At 48.7% G+C, this 22,021-nt stretch overlaps 3 protein-coding genes across 4 annotated transcripts in view; all 3 read right to left on the bottom strand.

Annotated features, from left to right (window-relative positions):
* POLE2 (DNA polymerase epsilon 2, accessory subunit) overlaps nucleotides 1–22,021 on the bottom strand; it is a 220,437-nt gene that overhangs the window by 171,480 nt on the left and 26,936 nt on the right. The window lies entirely within an intron of this gene.
* The window catches only part of LOC120981887 (nuclear export mediator factor NEMF-like), a 49,061-nt gene that overhangs the window by 13,203 nt on the left and 13,837 nt on the right, over nucleotides 1–22,021 (bottom strand). For both annotated transcript variants that reach the window (XM_040411667.1, XM_040411669.1), the window contains exons 5-9: nucleotides 21,077–21,202; nucleotides 20,529–20,677; nucleotides 20,273–20,340; nucleotides 20,111–20,197; nucleotides 19,468–19,541 (exon numbers count right to left, since the gene is read on the bottom strand). In XM_040411667.1, the coding sequence (XP_040267601.1) occupies nucleotides 19,468–19,541; nucleotides 20,111–20,197; nucleotides 20,273–20,340; nucleotides 20,529–20,677; nucleotides 21,077–21,202 (504 nt within the window). The remainder of the gene's footprint in view (nucleotides 1–19,467; nucleotides 19,542–20,110; nucleotides 20,198–20,272; nucleotides 20,341–20,528; nucleotides 20,678–21,076; nucleotides 21,203–22,021) is intronic.
* LOC120981891 (nuclear export mediator factor Nemf-like) lies at nucleotides 146–17,429 on the bottom strand. The gene is made up of 6 exons (XM_040411673.1): nucleotides 17,307–17,429; nucleotides 16,521–16,583; nucleotides 16,129–16,241; nucleotides 15,710–15,767; nucleotides 15,544–15,602; nucleotides 146–1,964 (listed from the first exon to the last, which is right to left on the bottom strand). The coding sequence occupies exons 1-6, from the start codon at nucleotides 17,338–17,340 to the stop codon at nucleotides 1,914–1,916; spliced, it is 378 nt and encodes a 125-aa protein (XP_040267607.1). The 5' UTR covers nucleotides 17,341–17,429; the 3' UTR covers nucleotides 146–1,913.

Here is a 22,021-nt window from a genome sequence, read left to right as displayed (position 1 = left end):
AGATATGAAAAACAATGAATTCTTAGAATCTGCAGGTGCGGTGTATCTTCTAACTTTCTAAATGTATAATATATTGTTACAATAACACTAGCTTTTGAGCAGCGCAGTAATCTTCTCATGGACTTACTTTGGCCTACATGAAAATCCATACAAAACAGTGAATATAAATCAACATTGCTCTTAAAGGCAATGAATACCCATTATAACTAAAATAAGTAGATATAACTGTTTACACTTATGAAAAAGCACAACAAATCCCCCTTCATTACAATGTAATCCAATAGAGAAGTTGGACTACATTGGAATGTCACAAATGGCTTTTCATTCAGATTCTTCAGAGACATTAGTTCTTGTTTAAACTGTTCGTGACTCTCATGAAGATTTATTGAATGAGTCAATAACTTTGAGTGTAAGTCGGTGGTAACGACAGTACCCTCTACAACGGAATATAAGTCCGAAAAATGTTTTTTCTGATTCTCCATCTCTGCGTGAATACTCATTAGGTTCCTTTTCAGTGAACCAATCTCAAGTTCCAATGTCTTAATGGAGATGGAATTAACAGCTGATACACCGGTGCAATGACAGTGCCCACTACGGCAAAGATTATGGCAGCTGTAATCGCAGAAACGAACCGCTTTGGTTGTCGACTTGTTGAAAACTGTTCTCTAGTCATGGTTTTCCTTGTCTGTTCCAGGATCTGTGTAATCCTTTCTTGGGAATAGCCGATGTGCATTTGATACCAAATCTTTATCTCCGGAGACGAAATCTCGGAAATGTTGAACTGTCTTTCAATGAAGACACGTGGATCCAAACTGACATAGATCTTTTGGGATAGAATCCTCTTATTCGTCAAGAGGAATCCCGCGGTATCCTGTAGCATGATCCCAGATGAAGGGCCTGGTACAGCAATCGGCTCGGCCTGGAACTCCTTCCCCAAGATCAGGATGATGTAGACAATGGCAACAACACTCAATGCCATCTTGCGCCTGAAATATATTGTATGACAAATATAAGTACATAATTCTTCCACTTTTTATCACTCCTGCAAGAAGAGTTAATACGACCATACATCTTTGATTTGGCATCGTTTCTTTTCTTGGACAGAGCAAGTTCTCGATACAAAAGTGAGTCAAGAGATAATTAGTTACAGAGAAAAATACATGAGGATAGGTTAGTACATTTGTATGTTCATACTATATGTTCATCCGTCTTTAGCTGGAACCTTGATATCTCTTTACTCCTCATCATCCGGCAATCCTTCCATTTGGCGAAGTTGTGACCTAGGATGACAAACACGTAATTGATTAATATGCACCCATTTCTCTATAAATTCATCCCCCTTTGGAATTTTGATTCTGTAGACCACAGGTGACAATTTGTCAATGATGACATAGGGTCCCTTCCAGGAAGGCAGAAACTTCTTTTCCTTCACCTGGTCCCGGGCGAAGTTATAGAGATAAACCTGATCGGAAATTTGGTACTCCTTTTGAGTAGTCTTCAGATCATAGTAGGTTTTGGCGCTTATGGCTGCTTTCTCCAGATTCTTCAGGGCAAATGCAAAAGCATGTTGAAGGTGCTTACGTAGATTCTCTATGTACTGATGGGCTGTTGAAGCATTTATCAAATTTTGGTCTGTTGTCCGGTAGAGTAAATGCTGGGGTAACACCATCTTCCTTCCTGTGATCATTTCGAAGGGAGAAAGTTTGGTTGCTGCGCTTGGAGTGGCTCTGATGGCCATGAGAACCAGAGGCAACTTTACATCCCAGTCCTTACCGGATTCATTGACAAATTTCTTTAGAATGTTAACAATTGTTTGGTTGTAGCACTCCACTCCACCACTAGAGGCTGGCCGGTAAGCTATATGCAGCTTCCTTTCTACTCCCAGTATCTCCCACGTTTTTGTCATCACCTCACTAGTGAAATGACTTCCGCGATCGGACTTTATGCGTTGGGGAAGACCGAACCTGGAAAACACGTGGTTAATGAGTAGAGACGCACACACACACTTGAGCTGCAAATCTTGCAAGGCAAACATTCTACCCATTTTGTGAATAGACAAGTCACGGTTAACATATATCTGTTGCCTTTGATCTGAAACAAATCACATAAAAAATTAGGGTGATCACTTATTTGACATTTGTTAAGGATTTGACCTTTCTGCAGCGTCGCGACCTCTGGTGAATTCTTGGAATTCCTGCTGCTCGCGGCGGCAGCAGCAACCCCCACCTTTGGAGAACACTGGATCACATCACAGCTTACAGACGGCAGCTCACAGGTTGACGCTGAGAGGATAGTGTGTCCGTGCCTTGAAGAGCCATTCAAGGGTTAATACATTTGCACTAGATGCAATCATGCTACATATTTGGAAGCCCAGATCTTGGATCTAAATAAGCAGCTTGCAACACTTAGGGGCATTGCAGACCTGGAGAGAGAGTCTCAGACCTCACTGCGCAGGCGCTGACTGGGGTCAGTGAAATGGAGGTGGGAGGAGGAGGGCAAGATCGGGACTATCAGGTCAGCAGTTGGGTTAATGTAGGAAGAAGATGTAGAGGAAAAAAAGTGTCAGGGAGGCTAGTCCTGAGCTGGGACGCCCTAGTAAATAGCGATGTCCCGATACCATTTTTTTAAGACAGAGTACGAGTACCGATACTTTTATTTAAGTACTCACCGATACCAATTTTAACAATAAAATACACACACATGTATTTTCTGACCACTGACCAACCAAAAGGCCCAAAAACAGAACTATAACATTCCAAGGAGACGTTATACTGTATGGGGGCAGCCACAAGGAGACGTTATACTGTATGGGGGCAGCCACAAGGAGACATTATACTGTATGGGGGCAGCCACAAGGAGACGTTATACTGTATGGGGGCAGCCACAAGGAGACGTAATACTGTATGGGGGGCAGCCACAAGGAGACGTAATACTGTATGGGGGGCAGCCACAAGGAGACGTTATACTGTATGGGGGGCAGCCACAAGGAGACGTTATACTGTATGGGGGCAGCCACAAGGAGACGTTATACTGTATGGGGGCAGCCACAAGGAGACGTAATACTGTATGGGGGGCAGCCACAAGGAGACGTAATACTGTATGGGGGGCAGCCACAAGGAGACGTAATACTGTATGGGGGGCAGCCACAAGGAGACGTTATACTGTATGGGGGGCAGCCACAAGGAGACGTAATACTGTATGGGGGGCAGCCACAAGGAGACGTAATACTGTATGGGGGGCAGCCACAAGGAGACGTTATACTGTATGGGGGGCAGCCACAAGGAGACGTTATACTGTATGGGGGGCAGCCACAAGGAGACGTTATACTGTATGGGGGGCAGCCACAAGGAGACGTTATACTGTATGGGGGGCAGCCACAAGGAGACGTTATACTGTATGGGGGCAGCCACAAGGAGACGTTATACTGTATGGGGGCAGCCACAAGGAGACGTTATACTGTATGGGGGCGGCCACAAGGAGACGTTATACTGTATGGGGGCGGCCACAAGGAGACGTTATACTGTATGGGGGCAGCCACAAGGAGACGTTATACTGTATGGGGGGGGGCACAAGGAGACATTATACTGTATGGGGGCAGCCACAAGGAGACGTAATACTGTATGGGGCAGCCACAAGGAGACATTATACTGTATGGGGGCAGCCACAAGGAGACGTTATACTGTATGGGGGGGGGCACAAGGAGACATTATACTGTATGGGGGCAGCCACAAGGAGACGTTATACTGTATGGGGGGGGGCACAAGGAGACATTATACTGTATGGGGGCAGCCACAAGGAGACGTTATACTGTATGGGGGCAGCCACAAGGAGACATACTGTATGGGGGGGGGCACAAGGAGACATTATACTGTATAAGGGCAGCCACAAGGAGACGTTATACTGTATGGGGGGCAGCCACAAGGAGACGTTATACTGTATGGGGGGCAGCCACAAGGAGACGTTATACTGTATGGGGGGCAGCCACAAGGAGACGTTATACTGTATGGGGGCAGCCACAAGGAGACGTAATACTGTATGGGGGCAGCCACAAGGAGACGTTATACTGTATGGGGGCAGCCACAAGGAGACGTTATACTGTATGGGGGCAGCCGCAAGGAGACGTTATACTGTACGGGGGCAGCCACAAGGAGACATTATACTGTATGGGGGCAGCCACAAGGAGACGTTATACTGTATGGGGGGCAGCCACAAGGAGACGTTATACTGTATGGGGGCAGCCACAAGGAGACGTTATACTGTATGGGGCAGCCATAAGGAGACGTTATACTGTATGGGGGCAGCCACAAGGAGACGTTATACTGTATGGGGGCGGCCACAAGGAGACGTAATACTGTATGGGGGCAGCCACAAGGTGACGTTATACTGTATGGGGGGCAGCCACAAGGAGACGTTATACTGTATGGGGGGCCACAAGGAGACGTTATACTGTATGGGGCAGCCACAAGGAGACGTTATACTGTATGGGGGCAGCCACAAGGAGACGTTATACTGTATGGGGGGCAGCCACAAGGAGACGTTATACTGTATGGGGGGCAGCCACAAGGAGACGTTATACTGTATGGGGGGCCACAAGGAGACGTTATACTGTATGGGGCAGCCACAAGGAGACGTTATACTGTATGGGGGCAGCCACAAGGAGACGTAATACTGTATGGGGGCAGCCACAAGGAGACGTTATACTGTATGGGGCAGCCACAAGGAGACGTTATACTGTATGGGGGCAGCCACAAGGAGACGTTATACTGTATGGGGGCAGCCACAAGGAGACGTTATACTGTATGGGGGGCAGCTACAAGGAGACATTATACTGTATGGGGGCAGCCATAAGGAGACGTTATACTGTATGGGGCAGCCACAAGGAGACGTTATACTGTATGGGGGCAGCCACAAGGAGACGTTATACTGTATGGGGGCAGCCACAAGGAGACGTTATACTGTATGGGGGGCAGCCACAAGGAGACATTATACTGTATGGGGGCAGCCACAAGGAGACGTTATACTGTATGGGGGGCAGCTACAAGGAGACGTAATACTGTATGGGGGCAGCCACAAGGAGACGTTATACTGTATGGGGCAGCCACAAGGAGACGTTATACTGTATGGGGGCAGCCACAAGGAGACGTTATACTGTATGGGGGGCAGCTACAAGGAGACGTTATACTGTATGGGGGCAGCTACAAGGAGACGTTATACTGTATGGGGGCCACAAGGAGACGCTACTGTAAGGAGCTACTGTAAGCCCCCCTCCTCAGTATAATAGTCTTGTGGCCATCATACAGTAATGTATATTTCTTCTTGCCCTAATGCCTGCTTTTAGAGATCAATGTGCAGCTTGCAGGCAGGAAGGGAAGGACCAGGGCCATAGAAGACACTACACCTTTAGAGGGACTCGCTCCTGGCAAACACAGCTCTGCTGCAGTGAATGCAGTGGGCAGACTGTGATGTAATTACAATGTATAGTTATTGCAGGGACTCAGAGAATCGTCTGAGAGTTTATTCGTTAAAAGAATCGAATGAGTCAGAGACTGTGTCACCGAGTCCCTGCCAGGCGTCCTGCTCTGCTACATGCACCCTGTACACACACAGCTCCGCTACATGCTATGCTAATAATGCCCCCCCCCCCCCCCCGACGGACTTACAGGGAGCCGCAGAGCAGGAAGCCTGGCGGGGACTCGGTGACACGGTCTCTGACTCATAACTAATAAACTGTCAGACGATTCTCTGAGTCTCTGCACTACGCTCCCTGTGCTGTGAGTCAGTGCTGGCTGCCTCTGATTGGTTGGAGGGCGGGGAGGGGCGGGGCTAGCTTCCACTGTAGGCTCCTATTACACTGCCTGCTGCTGCCTCTGAAGCTGTGCGAGATGCAGGGGCCGCGGACGGACACAGACACATAGAAGCGGCGCACAGGTATCGGCAGTGGTATCGGGGACATTTGCACGAGTACATGTACCCGGTATCGGTCCCGATACTGGTATCGGTATCGGTACATCCCTACTGGTAAATATGCCTGTTTGGCTGATATTAGGGATGAAAGCCCAGGGCCAGCAACACTGCAGCAGGGAGTTTCTCCAAGCACCTAGGAGGATGCCCCCTGCAGGAAGGATGGGAGTAGTAGTGCAGCAAAGGTCAGACAGATGCTGGTGGTAGGGGACTCTATTATTAGGCGGACAGGGACATCTGTCTCCGAGACCGTGAATGCCGAACAGTGTGTTGTCTGCCGGGTGCTCGGGTTCGGCATATTGCGGATCGGACTGACAGATTGCTGGGTGGGGCTGGGGAAGACGCGCCAGTCATGGTACACATTGTCAGGGGGAGATGGAAGGTCCTTAAAAATGATTTTAGGGAACTAGGAGGAGAGAAGCTCAAGTCCAGGACCTCCAGGGTAGTGTTTTCAGAAATACTACCAGTGCCACCAGCGTTACCAGAGAGACAACGGGAGCTTAGGGGTTAAATAAGTGGCCCAGAAACTTGTGAAGGAAGAAAGGGTTTGGGTTCATGGAGAACTGGGCCGACTTCTCTGTCGGTTACAGGCTCTAGAGTAGGGACGGGCTGCACCTTAATGGGGAGACAGCTGGAGGAGCTTTTAAACTAGGATCCGGGGGGAGGGTGGGGGCATACTAATAAGGGGTAGATAGAGTGGGATACAGGAGGGAACAGTGGGGGCCGGGGTCAGGGAGGAAAGTAGGGCGAAGACTGGGCAGAACTGTACACCGATGAAATATAGAACTGCTGGTAACAACAACCCGTTACATACAAACATCAACCAAGGTTTCCTGCCCACTTTGCCCTCACTTTACATGTCCACGCATGCGCCGGGCTTGGGCCCCGCCCTCCGCTCCTGGATGACGATGGTCGCGCGAATCTCGCGTGACCCTCCTCGTCCGGACCGGTTGGGCGGGCTCGGTGTTCATGATGGGAGTGCCGGGCGCCATATAACAAGCATCCACCGCTTTCATTTAGTTCAGGTGAGGTGCATTGGAGGCGTGACCGGCCACCGATAGGATTACCGTGTAAACGAGGTTCATGAAGCTTAACCTATCAGCGGACATGACGCAGCACCGCTATTCATCTAAAAGGCCATTCCCACCGCACCTGCCAGTACCCCCTTGAAAAAGCTAACGCGAAACGCGCGTTGGGGAGTGCACTGGGGGTGTTCGTGTCTTAGTTCGGTCGGTCAGTATCTGTTGTGTGCTGATGATATTTTGCTGCCCTTATGCCTTATGTACTTCATGTGGCGTGCGTTATGTGACATCACGGATATGGCAATGTGGTTTTGATGTATTGAGATATGAATTTTGATATTATTTATTATTGAGCTTAAACTGTTTGGTCACACCAATTTTTACTATCATTAGCTGACCATTAATATTGCACTTTATTATTGTACACCGACCTCCCACCATCGGTCCTTTTGGTTTTTAAATGTCTTGCGGCTTGTGCTAATCATGTCTTTGTGAAATTTTCAATAAAAATTATGTAATTTTGTGATTACTCTGCATCCATATGTGTATTTTTGTTCATTGAGTGACCCATTCATCTTCGATTGGTTTTCTTTGATATGTTCAGGTGTGGGTCCTGGATATTAGTTTTGGGCTTTATACAGGGTTTTTTATCAACCAAGGTAACCCAAAAATCCTGGATATTCACTTTACAGGTAATAGTAATTAAAAATGTATTTTGACAGGCTGGTACAGTGGTCATAATGGGAGATTTTATCTTCCCAGACACTGACTGGGGTCCTGGTTCTGCCTCAACCGCAAAGGGGAGAAGATTCCTGAACTTGCTGCAGGACCACCTTATGGGCCAGTCTGTAGAAGCCCCCACTAGGGGCGATGCTCTGCTGGATCTGGTAATCTCTAATGACGCAGAGCTTGTTGGTAATGTTAGGCTACGTCTACACGACGACATTTGTTGCGCGACAGCTAGGGCGCAACAGTTGTCGCGCGACATTTTGTTGCACTAATGTAGCGCGACAATTTTTATAATGGCAGTCTATGGTGTCGCACTGCAACATGCGACATGTTGCGACTGCGACGCGACAGTCGCAGAAAAATCCATCTGAATGGATTTTCTGCGACTGTCGCGTCGCAGTCGCAGCATGTCGCATGTTGCAGTGCGACACCATAGACTGCCATTATAAAAATTGTCGCGCGACATTGGTGCAACAAAATGTCGCGCGACAAATGTCGTCGTGTAGACCTAGCCTTACTGTTGGAGAAACACTAGATAATAGTGACCACAATATAATTATATTCCCCCTAAACCATAAGGCAAAGCAAAGACACAGAATTTCAAAAAGGCAAATTTCCCCGGGTTGAGGGCAGCATTTCAGGGCATAGACTGGGAGCAGCTACTAATAATACTGAGGATAAATGGGAGAGCTTCAATCCACATTGAGTAATTGCACAAAAAAAATGTATCCCTTTGGCTACATTCACACGTCAGTATTTTTCTATATCCCGATTTTCGGTCCGTTTTTTGCGGATCCGTTGTTCCTGAAAATGTTTCCGTACAATTTCAAAAAGCAAATAAAGTTGCTTGGATTTCTTTGAAAAAAAAAAATATTAAAATGTAATTTCCAGGAACGGAATCTGCATAAAACGGATGACATACGTAATGACATCCGAATGTCTTCCGTTTTTTGCGGATCCATTGACTTTGTATTGTACCAGGATCCGAATTTTGCGGAAAAGAATAGGACATGTTTTATATTTAAACGGATATGCGGAACGGAACAATGGAAACGGACAGCACACATTGTGCTGTCCGATTTTTTCCAGGACCCATTGAAAATGAATGGGTCCAGATCTGGGCCAGATCTGTTCCGCAAAAAACGGAACAGATCAGGAAAGAAAAAACAGACGTGTGAATGGACCCTTTAGGTAACAAGTATAAACTGCTAAAATTAAACCCCCCCATGGCTTACAGCTACTGTAAAAAGGGCAAAAGGGGGGCGTGGCCTGGTCGGGCATGTGAGCGGACGTGCTTGAGGGGAGCTCCTGACCTGCCGTCTGCAATCCTGAGTAATCCTGCATCTGCAGTAAGCGCCGCTGCTCAGAATTTTACTGGGGGGCACCGGAGAGTGTGCGGATCCTATACAGACCATCATGACCCGCACAGGCAAGAAGGAGAGGGAGCTAAGAGAGGCCGGCACGTCCACGCCGGTCAAACAAGATGGCGCGGTATCGGAGGTGCGGGCAGCAGACCTGGCGGCCCGCCTGGGTAAATATGCCCGTTCAGCAGCAAGCCTACCTCCATCTGAAATGCCTGCTTCATCCCTGGCTGCATCGGGGGAGTCAGCTGTGAGGAAGAAATCCTCTGCATCACCGACATGGGGGCCTGAATATGAACTCTCACAAGCAGGGGAGATGGCCGGAGCTTCGGCTTCTGTCCCTCTAGCTCCACCTAGTGGCCCTGCATCGCTATGTACTCAGCACACACAGCAAGGTCAGCCTGATGAAAATACTGGTGAGCCTACTTCTACAGATATTTTTAAGGCAGTCCAGCAAAGCAACAGTGCGCTTGCTCTTCTCACTACCAATATGGGAAGCTTGCAAGAACATGTATCTTTTCTCCGTCAAGACCTTAAAAAAATCACGGATAGGATGACTGAGGTTGAAGCCAGAGTGAGTACAGTGGAGGATCAATTGCCCCCTGTTAAGAGATCTGGGCAGAGTTATTCACAATGTAACCATGCTGATGTCAAAAACGGACGATCTGGAGAACCGTTCAAGGAGAAACAACCTCCGGTTGGTGGGGGTCCCCGAGAAAGCTGAAGGTCCTGATCCAGTATCCTTTTTTGAAGATTGGATTACAATAAAATTTGGCAAAGACTTGCTATCCAGGATGTTTGCTATTGAAAGGGCGCACAGAGTGCCGTTCCGCACTCCACCACCAGGGGCCCCACCCCGTCCTGTTTTTATGAAGCTGCTACACTTCAGGGACAGGGACAATATACTTAAAAAAGCAAGAGATCATCCGGAGCTACTGATCAATGGGAGTAAAATTGCGATTTATCCGGATTTCTCAGCAGAGGTCCAACGGAAGAGAGTCAAGTTCCTGGATGTGAAAAGGCGCCTTCGGAATCTACAAATCCTGTACTCCATGCTGTATCCAGCCAAGCTCCGTGTAGTGGCACATGGAGAAGTTTGTTTCACTCCCCTGGAGGCGGCGCAGTGGATTGACACCAATGAGCCTTTGTTGAAGAATTCGGCTTCTGTGGGATGAGTGTCCTGTCTATCCTAGAGCTGGAGCACGTGAGATTTGACAGCTAGGGACATGTGCGATATGTAATGCGTATTATTGCTTTGCGTATTGGTTGTTCCTCATGACTGTCTAATATTCTTATGACCGTATGTTTATGTTATCTGAAGTTTTATATCTAGGGTCCGTTGATCCTGATGTTAAACTGGTGACGAGCTGTGGATGTCACCTGCAAATGTTTTAATATGTTTGTGCACTTTAATTATACTTAACGTGCTGCAGATCCACTTACATGTGGGCAGGTCAGCATAGGCAACCCGATTTTTTGTTTATATTCTTCCACGGGTTTTCCTGTGGTAATAATTCCGCCATATATATGGCCGATCGTAGGGAAATTTTTTCGCCCTGGTTGTTGTTTCTTTTTTGGTAGGGATTTTATCTTTGCCACTAGCTGTTTTGTTTTTGGGTTAGTTTTTGGGGTTGGGAATGGGTGGGTTGAGCGATGGAGCGGGGTCCGAATACTTCTGAGGTATATAAGGAATATAGTGACAATGTGTAGACTGGCTGAGGTGTGCGTGGATGTCAAATGTACTACGTGGTATCATGGCGAATAGTCTTAAGATAATAGGGTGGAATGTTAGGGGTCTAGGTGAGCCGACTAAACGTACTGCAATGTTTATGGCGCTACAACACTTTCACCCTGCTATATTATGTCTGTCAGAGACCCATCTATCTACTAACACCACTACGGTCTTACAAAGGTCGTGGGTTGGTCACGCATTTCACTCTATATTTTCTTCACATTCTAGGGGTGTAAGTGTTCTGGTGCATAAATCTCTGCCATTTGTATGTCACTCGTCTCACATAGACGATAATGGTTGGTATATTTGTCTCCATTGTACCTGTTATCATTGGTCCTTTATATTAGTAGCAGTGTACATTCCCCCTCCTTACAGTAGCGAGGTAATAAAAGAAATTATGAGATATGTTGAGGACTTACCCCAATGCCCTATATTGATAGTGGGCGATTTTAATACTTGCCCTTCTGTAGCATTGGACAGGGGTGGGATGTCGGGAGCAAGTAGAGATTCTAATTTTGCCAATGTATTGCGGGAACTGGACCTACATGACATCTGGCGGGTGAGGAACCCGAATGTGCGTCAGTTTTCTTGTTTTTCTAGTTCTTATCATTCGCTGTCACGGATTGATTTAGCTATAGGTTCACCTGAGGTGTTGTTGCTGGTGGCGGAAATTAAATACTTACCTAGAAGCCTCTCCGACCACTCCCCGCTTTTTATAGAATTACATCTGGGCAATAGGCGTCTCCCTGGGATCGGGACATGGAAACTTAACCCGTTTTGGTTACAGCTGGTAGATGGGGAAAATGGCATGGTGGAAGAATTGAAAGAGTTTTTTGCACAAAATGTTGGGTCGGCGTCGGTGAGCGTAGTGTGGGATACTTGTAAAGCGTACGTTAGAGGCCTTTACATTCAAAAGATCAGTAGACACAAAACTAAATCCCGTGACGCCCAGAAAAAGCTGCAAGCTCTAGTAGTGGAGGCGGAGGAAAGATTTGTTAATACACCCGACAGGGCAAGTGAGGGCTCCCTTATAGCCGCTCAGGCGGGACTGAGGCAGCATATATTGCAGACGGCGGACAATCGCAGATTTTTTGTAAAACAAAAGTACTTTGAGGTGGGGGAAAGTTCTGGTAAGCTATTGGCAAGGGTGATTAGAGCCCAGGAGGGACCGTCCAAAATATTGTCTATTCAGAGGATGGATGGCTCTTTTGCCACGTCGGATGAGGAGATACTGTCAATTTTCCACAATTATTATGAATCCCTGTATAGGACTAAATTAAAGGTGGATTCTACCAATATAGCCAATTATCTTACAGGGATTGAGATCCCGAGACTATCAGCGACAAGTGTAGCATGGTTAGAAGGTCCTTTGACACTCAAGGAGCTGGAATTAGCCCTACAATCATTTCCCAATGAGAAAGCTCCAGGTATAGATGGACTACCGATAGAATTTTTTAAAAAGTATAGTAGTGTCCTTATGCCCCAATTACTGTCAGTTTTTAATGATTCCCTTCAATCAGGAAACCTTCCTGCTTCTATGAAAGAAGCTATCGTAGTGGTCCTGCCCAAGCCTGGTAAGGATCCCAGATCCCCTGACTCGTACAGACCAATCTCACTGTTGACCTCTGATATTAAGATTCTGGCGAAAGTTTTAGCGAATCGTCTACAGTCCGTCATTTCCACTATTATTCATAGTGATCAGGCGGGTTTCATGCCTGACAAATCTACTTCAATAAATCTTAGACGCCTTTTTCTTAATACTCAGAGAAGAGTTGAGCCTATCGGAGGTCGTGCCATTCTTTCATTGGATGCGGCTAAAGCCTTTGACAGTGTTGAATGGAGCTATCTTTGGGAAGTGCTGCGGGTCATGGGGTTTGGGAGGACCTTTATCTCCTGGGTCCAATTGTTATATAACGGCCCCTCGGCCAGGATACGGGCGAATGGGGGAACATCTGAGTCATTCAGATTGGGAAGAGGGACCCGTCAGGGATGTCCACTATCCCCCCTCCTGTTTGCTATTGCAATTGAGCCATTGGCTTGCCTGCTGCGCTCATCTGATAAGATTGTAGGATTTCCATGTGGGTCTTGGGAGGAGAGCGTGTCCCTTTACGCTGATGACATGTTAATTTACTTAGGTAATGTGGAACAGTCTTTAAGTCCTGTCATGGCACTTATACGGGAATTTGGCGATAGGTCTGGGCTCCGTATCAATTGGGACAAGTCCATTCTCTTACCGTTAGATGACTCTGCTGTGAATCTCGTCCCCAGATCCAGTCCGTTGCAAATTGCGCATCAGGTCAAGTATTTGGGGATAATAGTTACAGCAAATCCTAACAGCTATATTAAACTTAATATAGAGCCGCACTTAATCACAATGTTGGATAAAATTAAGGCTTGGTGCAAGTTGCCGCTATCTGAAACTGGGAGGAGCAATCTTCTTAAAATGATTCTCATGCCCAAGCTCATGTATCTATTGCATAATTCCCCAGTATGGATTCCTCGTAGGATATTCATAAAAATTGATAGGTTATTTAGGGATCTGATTTGGCGCCATAAAAAAGCACGGATTAAACTAGATACTCTGCAAAGAGGAAAAGAGGAGGGAGGGCTAGCAGCACCGAATGCATGGCTCTACTACATTTCAGCACAGTTGCAACAGTTGAGGGGATGGGGGAGGACTCCTGGAGACGTTTCCTCAGCCAGATTGGTGGCACACATTATCGGTCACGACTCACCGGTGGTCTTGTTGGAAAATAACGGAATTGTTGGTAAGCTGCCAGGGCATCGCACACTTTCCATGATATACAAAGTTTGGCAGAAATGTCGGGCGCAGTTGTCAGTAAAAGGATTTACACAGTTTTCCCCTATCTGGAGGAATCGGCATCTTCCTGAACTATTCCAATTAGATGGCTTTTCACCCTGGGAGCGCAAAGGAGTGAGATATTTACGTCAACTACAGAGTGCTGATGTTTTTAAGTCCTTTGAGCAGTTGAGAACTGAATTTGGTCTACCAAATACGGCCTTCTATCAATTTTTACAACTACGGCATGCCTTTCAGAAACAGGCTAGTTCTATATCATTGAAATGTACTACGGTACCATTGTTTCAGCAACTTCTTACTAACAGTTCCTCGAGCGGTTTAATATCATCTACCTACAGGAACTTATATGTGAAGTCAATTAAACAAGAGGTTTTAGCAGTCAAATCTAAATGGGAAAGCGAGGGCCGATTTGTAACAGGGTTGATGCTCCTGGAGGGATACACCAAATGGAAAAGGATTTAGGAAAACTAGAGGAATGGTCAAAAATCTGGCAACTACAATTTAATGTGGCTAAGTGCAAAATAATGCACCTGGGGCGTAAAAACCCAAGAGCAGAATATAAAATCAGTGATACAGTCCTAACCTCAGTATCTGAGGAAAGGGATTTAGGGGTCATTATTTCAGAAGACTTAAAGGTAGGCAGACCATGTCATAGAGCAGCAGGAGATGCTAGCAGAATGCTGGGGTGTATAGGGAGAGGCATTACCAGTAGACAGAGGGGGGCGCTCATGCCGCTCTACAGAGCACTGGTAAGACCTCATCTGGAGTATTGTGCTCAGTACTGGAGACCATATCTCCAGAAGGATATTGATACTTTGGAGAGAGTTCTGAGAAGAGCTACTAAACTAGTACATGGATTGCAGGATAAAGATCGGGCCAGGGGCTATCCATAGTATTCAGTATATTGGGCAGACTAGATGGGCCAAAAGGTTCTTATCTGGCGACACATTCTAGGTTTCTATGTGTGTAATTTTTTTGGTAAATAAATTCCATTAATCCATTCACAATGTCATGCTCTTCCAGAGGTTTTTGTAAGATTATTGGGCAGTTTCTCTGCCTACAAGATATTATCACAGATGCTTGGTTTACTTTTGACTCAGCAGAGATCACTTGCCTCTTCTTCATAGCAAAAATGCTATAACATGAACAGAGTTGAGAAAAATACCTTAATCCTAACGTCTACAAACCTATGAATGCAGAATCAACCTAATCAAACTAATATGAAAAGTTGTTTAAATCTTCATCTACTTGCATATTATAAGTTATACCAGCAAGAATTAGTCTTTATGTAGAAAACTATGATTTAAATCAAGCCTTACTGACTAGTGATTTAAATGGTGATTTAAATCATTTTGATTTAAATCAAATCCACCCTGCTTTCACACTGGCGTTATTCTTTTCCGGTATAGAGTTCCGTCCTAGGGGCTCAATACCGAAAAAAACTGATCAGTTTTATCCTAATGTATTCTGAATGGAGAGCAATCCGTTCAGTATACATCAGGACGTCTTCATTTCAGTCCCTTTACGGTTTTTGGCCGGAGAAAATACTGCAGCATTTTCTCCGCCCAAAATTCTGGAACACTTTGCCAAGTGTTGCCATAATTCCCATTGAAATATATTAATGACGGATCCGGAATTTCAATGCATTTGTCAGACAGATCCGCATCTGGATCCGTCTACAAATGATATCCATTTGCATATGGATTTCCAGTCGACGGAACTGCCTGCCGGATCCTGACAACGCAAGTGTGTAAGTACCCTTAGGAGCAGCCTATTACATACCGTCCCAAATCTAATCCTGTGAGAACAGGTTACATATATTCCACTAAGTGCTGCCCTCTACTGGTCAGACTATAAACCAGCTGGCACACAATGTAGTCAGTACTGAACAGTATATTTATCTCTGGATATACAAACCTTAAAAAGAAAGCCGAACCCCATCATCAGGTAAGAGGGTGGAAGGAAGTTCTTTTTTCCTAAGAGAGAGGTATCACATCAAAGTGCAGCCGAGGTCACGGATGTAACCACAATATGACTACAGTTCACACGTATGCAGAACATGACGGTAACGTGACCCCCTCACCTCGGATCATAAAGCTGCCGGTGGTCAGGTACTCTCCAGTTGGAGCCGTCTTTGACACCTGAAAGAGACGGTAACAAAATATGAATTCAGGCTGATAACGGCGCATCTCTCTCAGCAGAGTCAACCCCTTTCAGAATGCAGTCCTGGGTCAGAAGCGGACCACCCCTGGTCCTGCTCCCGGCCATTTCCCTTGCGGCACCTGCTTTAGGAACACCTAGTAATGCCCGATGGCCATTCAGATGAAGGATTGCCCATGGCATACAAGGACGGCTGAAGTCCACCATATACGGGAACTGCCTGCACAGTGTCTACAGTTCGTGTACATAGAGAGAGGTCCTAAGCAGAGGGCCCCCCTTCTGTGATGTCCATATGCCCTAACAGGACAGGAGCTGTCATGATAAGAAACAGAAGTACCATACCTGATTATGATGGACCCACCAGGCACTGGTAATGACCCGGGCATCCCATGCGGCACTATAGCACACGGCCATGGTGCCAGCTTCAGTTAGGGTACGGGGGGGCACTGCCTCACCTAAGCCAAAACACATTATAAAATAGGTTATATCCAAATATTACTGGTATGCACGGAAATGTAAATCAGTAAATTATATACACAAGTCCGACAGGTGAAGAAGCCCGGTACAAGACACCAGGGGTGACCCCCAGGAGCCGGCAGGGACTCCCTCCTATGCTACAGATGTGCCACAAACGCCGATCATATGCAGAATAATACATTAATATAGAACCTCTTCACAGAACTATAATTTTGTAGTAATTTGTATTAATGCAAGAAAAAAAAATTGTTTCTTACCTGTGAGATTCTTAATGACGCAGCTGGTGGCCCCGTGCAAGTCGGCGTGCACATATATGTCGCCTGTAGACACACACAAGCCCCAGTCACTACAGTGCAATGTAATATATATCCAGTAAAAGTCCATTATTCCAGCATCCAATAACCTGGAAAATCCCGTTTGAATGGAACAGTATTCCGCATGCTTGACCAGCGCGTCATCCGCCATCTGTGGGACCCCTGGACTCACTACGTGTCATAAAGAAACCTCATGCATGCAGCTGTCATGGCCGTTTTGTACCTATGGATCCCAGGGCGCATTTTACATGGCTCGCATTCCGTATGATGTCAGAGCCGACCAGGCCATCACCTAAGACATCGTCACCTGCCCCTGTGACCCGAAGCACCCACAACGTCTTCAATCACTGTGGAGCCCAAGAGGAGACATGCCAAGACTACAGAAGCAGCACCCTTGTGAGGTCACTGCCACCACAACCTTCTCCGTGACATCACTTGTGTTGTACGACCTTGAAGTGAACATCTCAGGCACCAACACTGATAATAATGTCAATACATGTATCTGACAACCTTACTCCCGATAAGGTCATCAGTGATGATGTCATCAAAGCAGTGACATCAGTTCTTGTGACTGCAAACACCCACAGCTTCTTACCTACATGAGCCTTATAGAAGACCCTCCACACCTCCAGCAGGGGCCACCCAGCTCCCCATCTGGTACATTATGTATAAAGTCAGAATCCCTTGTGATGTCATTGCCTACCACGCCTCTTCCTGTGACATCATTACCTGTTCTGGGGGCAGGGGACAAACAAGGTGACATCTTTATAACCCACTTATTAACCAGTCAGTGCGGGGGTCCGACACCCGGGACCCCTGCCGATCAGCTGTATGAAGGTAAGGCGTGCGCAGCGTGCACGTGCCGTCTCCCATCTCTCTTCCTGCCGAGAATAGGTCATCAATATTAAAAGCCCGGAGATCCCCTTTAACCCTCCCCCACAGTCATCTCATTGAGCCGAGCACAACATGGGACAATACAGCGGGTCAGGACGGGCCTGCGCTCTGGTCCCGGGTCAGGACGGGCCTGCGCTCTGGTCCCGGGTCAGGACGGGCCTGCGCTCTGGTCCCGGGTCAGGACGGGCCTGCGCTCTGGTCCCGGGTCAGGACGGGCCTGCGCTCTGGTCCCGGGTCAGGACGGGCCTGCGCTCTGGTCCCGGGTCAGGACGGGCCTGCGCTCTGGTCCCGGGTCAGGACGGGCCTGCGCTCTGGTCCCGGGTCAGGACGGGCCTGCGCTCTGGTCCCGGGTCAGGACGGGCCTGCGCTCTGGTCCCGGGTCAGGACGGGCCTGCGCTCTGGTCCCGGGTCAGGACGGGCCTGCGCTCTGGTCCCGGGTCAGGACGGGCCTGCGCTCTGGTCCCGGGTCAGGACGGGCCTGCGCTCTGGTCCCGGGTCAGGACGGGCCTGCGCTCTGGTCCCGGGTCAGGACGGGCCTGCGCTCTGGTCCCGGGTCAGGACGGGCCTGCGCTCTGGTCCCGGGTCAGGACGGGCCTGCGCTCTGGTCCCGGGTCAGGACGGGCCTGCGCTCTGGTCCCGGGTCAGGACGGGCCTGCGCTCTGGTCCCGGGTCAGGACGGGCCTGCGCTCTGGTCCCGGGTCAGGACGGGCCTGCGCTCTGGTCCCGGGTCAGGACGGGCCTGCGCTCTGGTCCCGGGTCAGGACGGGCCTGCGCTCTGGTCCCGGGTCAGGACGGGCCTGCGCTCTGGTCCCGGGTCAGGACGGGCCTGCGCTCTGGTCCCGGGTCAGGACGGGCCTGCGCTCTGGTCCCGGGTCAGGACGGGCCTGCGCTCTGGTCCCGGGTCAGGACGGGCCTGCGCTCTGGTCCCGGGTCAGGACGGGCCTGCGCTCTGGTCCCGGGTCAGGACGGGCCTGCGCTCTGGTCCCGGGTCAGGACGGGCCTGCGCTCTGGTCCCGGGTCAGGACGGGCCTGCGCTCTGGTCCCGGGTCAGGACGGGCCTGCGCTCTGGTCCCGGGTCAGGACGGGCCTGCGCTCTGGTCCCGGGTCAGGACGGGCCTGCGCTCTGGTCCCGGGTCAGGACTGGCCTGCGCTCTGGTCCCGGGTCAGGACTGGCCTGCGCTCTCGCCCCCTGCTTGGCATGGGGCCGGATAGGATCCCCACACCGTGCCCCATCTGGCTCTCCACACTGACATTTCAGTCATCTTACCAGTACACCTTCCTGGCTTTCTGGATAGAGCTGACGGTCTGCACCTCCTTCAGGGTCTGTTTGGTTTTCTTCTCTGCCGACTTGAATGCCTTTTCTGCTGCTTCCACGGTTTTCTGCGTTTTCTTGGCCGCATGTCGCTTATGGTCATAATACCTGCCAATAGAGAATATTTAGGATGACCTACCATCCAGCGCACAGTTAAAAAGGGCAGTCAATATGCTCACGTGCCCTCGGCCTCTGGGGCCAAGCGCATTTCCCCGGCTATTACATGCAGCGATCGCCTCTGCAGTATGGGGAGGAGCGATCACTAGTGGAGGAGACCCCGGCTATTACATGCAGCGATCGCCTCTGCAGTATGGGGAGGAGCGATCACTAGCGGAGGAGACCCCGGCTATTACATGCAGCGATCGCCTCTGCAGTATGGGGAGGAGCGATCACTATGCCATCACTCGTCCCCATGCTGTATAGTGGTTTGCTGGGGGCAGATCCTTATTAGACACCACGATCTGCCGCCTGCAAACGATTATTTTTTGAGATTCATCGGAGGCGGTATTACACTGCCAGATGGTCGCTTACGAATGTTCATTAGCGATCATCTGCTGAAAAATTAGCAGGTGTAATACAGACTTTAAAACGAGGCTTTCACCGCTGCGCTCAATACACAATGTCATCTACACTGTAACCTCCGGTCTGATCCGGGGGAAGCAACTGTAAACAATAATCTCTTACCTTTCCCTTAAAATCCAGCGTCATGTCCATGTATCCCTCGGCCATCTTCAGAGCTGAATGCACCTTTTCCAAATCTAGGAATGAAAAGCAGCAAACACCAAACATAGTGAAGCGGAGTAACAGCATGACGGTCGGTGCGCACAAGGACTAGGAAAAAATACTGCAAAGAAACAGTGGTTGCCTCCAGGCATGGCTGGCCCTTTGCTGCCCTGCGGTACCCTATTAGTGCCCCCCCCCCCCCCATAGGGTATGTTGCTACAAAAACATCTATACCAAACAGCGTCCAAGCATAATCACCAGTACAGTGTCCACATAACAGCACCATATGTAGGCCAAATAAAATCTCAATACAGTGCAAAAATAATGTACCGTGCAGTGCCCAAGTCACACAGGGACCCTGAGGTGCCCCGTTCAGCAGGGACACTGTACAGACTATGCTCTGGGTTCACATCATGTTTTTCACATCAGTTTAACGTATACAAAAAAACGGATGCCTCCGACTGATGCCGCACAGTGATATCCGTTCACCATACAGTTCCATTGTAAAAAAAAAATATAAAAGAAGAGAAAAAAAACGCAGGTGGAAAACATGATGTGAACCCCCTCTAAGAAGTCTGAGGGCCGATAAATAAGCGTCACTGACCTGTGCCCCCGCTCAGCTGCTCCACCTTCACGTTGCTGGACAATCCGGCCTCGAGGAGGCAATGCTCGATGACCGTGGCGCCATACGCTGCACAAACACAGGGACACGTCAGTCTGGTTCTCGCCCGAAGAACCCATTTCCGGAGGCTGTGAAGCTACTCACGTAGATGTGGGTTCAGGATCCTCTTCAGCTGATCTCCCGTTGGAGCGTTTTCTAAAATTTCTTTTAATCTGAGGGAAAAAATAATAATATTCTATTTACACAGCGCCGACATATTTTGTAGAACTTTACAGAGCAAGGGCCCCGATCACAAGAGCTTACAATCTAGGAGGAGACTCCAGAAGCAGCGTTTTGTACAATGGTATAGGATAGTACACATGAAGCTGCATGAGCGATACCCAGGTAGGTGACGACTCACCTCTCCATAGTGAGCAGAGGCTCCCGGGCTTTGGCGATATCCACCGGGTAATGTTCTCGAACTGCAAACTTCACATCGTCGGCCTCATCTGTGCGGAACCGCAGGATGTTTAGGATGAGATACTCGTGGTCGGTGAGGACGATGTTTCCCTGGGAAATAAAAATAAAATGTAAGGGGTTGTCCAGGGTTAGAAAAAGATGGCCTTTATTTTAGAAACAGCGCCACTCTAGACCTCAGGCCGTGACTGGTACTGCAGCTCAGATCCATTCAAGTAGGGTGCCCCATGTATAACAGACTATGGGTGCAGAGACACACGGGACAGGCAGCCGGCAGTCAGGGGCTTCTTCAGTAAAGGGGTCCCCCACAGGGGCAGACATGATGGGGGCAGCTGACCGCTTACTACTCGCACATGGTAAGGACTGACATACACCCAGACGTGATCCCACAAGTGCAGCATGTTACATATTCTGTATAATTACAACCCCCAGCACACCTTTAGGGCATGCTGGGAGTTGTAGTATCACCACAGACAGTTCATGTACTCGTACCCGGTCATACAGCTCGACAATGAGATGATAGGCAGCGTCGTCTGAACCGAACTGTAAGTCCACGATCCTGTCCACCCCGAGCTGCCGGACGCTGACCAGTCTCCGGGATCGTAGATGTTTCCTGCACTGGACAATATATAACGATACAGAATCCGTTATAAATGACCGCGCGGAGCGGACGGTAGCAGGAAGCGGGGAGAAGGCGGGAAAGTCACCACATAATGAGGATGATGGCAAAGAGACCGGACATTACTTACAGGTAGTGGCCAAAAGCCACGGAGGAGGAGGTATTCATAGAACACTATGTAAGAAACTTTATAAAAATGTCTTTCCCGCAGCCCCCCGGTGCCCCCTGTCCTGTAAAGTTAAAGGGGTATTCCAGTACTTTGATCCCAAGGATAGGCCATTGGTATTAGTCATCAATATCAGATTGGTGGGGTCCGACTCCCAGCACCGATCTGCTGTGGACGAGCGCTGCGGCCTCCTCTTATTATACCAGGTGCAGCGCCACATGCTGCACGGTGGCTGTTCTTGGTATTGCAGCTCAACCCTATTCACGTGAATAGAACTGAGCAGCACCAAGGCCATGAGGCAGAGGAACGTGACATCACAGGCAGAGGACGAGCCCGGGAGTCGGACCACCACCGATCACAGATTCATAGGTCCTCAAACGCAAGTCCTGGAAGACCCCCTTTAATGTAAATGATCATAAATCTCCGCAGTCACCAACAGATCTGTCTGGAGGGGGGCAGGGAGGAGGGGGACGCAGCTGCAGGGTCCCACCGCAGCTACACGGTGCCATAGGGACCAATAACCACTACAGCTGATCATTCACTAGTCCCCATGGGATCGGCCCGAAATTAATGTACCCCCCCAGCATGCAAAGAGTTAAGCCGGTACATGACAGATAAGACGGGAAGAGGACGCCAGCTGGATACTCAATCG

This window comes from Bufo bufo, chromosome 11, assembly GCF_905171765.1.
Source record: "Bufo bufo chromosome 11, aBufBuf1.1, whole genome shotgun sequence".
Classification (NCBI taxonomy): Eukaryota; Metazoa; Chordata; class Amphibia; order Anura; family Bufonidae; genus Bufo; species Bufo bufo.
Note: the sequence above shows the minus strand (reverse complement) of the source record. Positions and strands in the feature narration are given on the sequence as shown.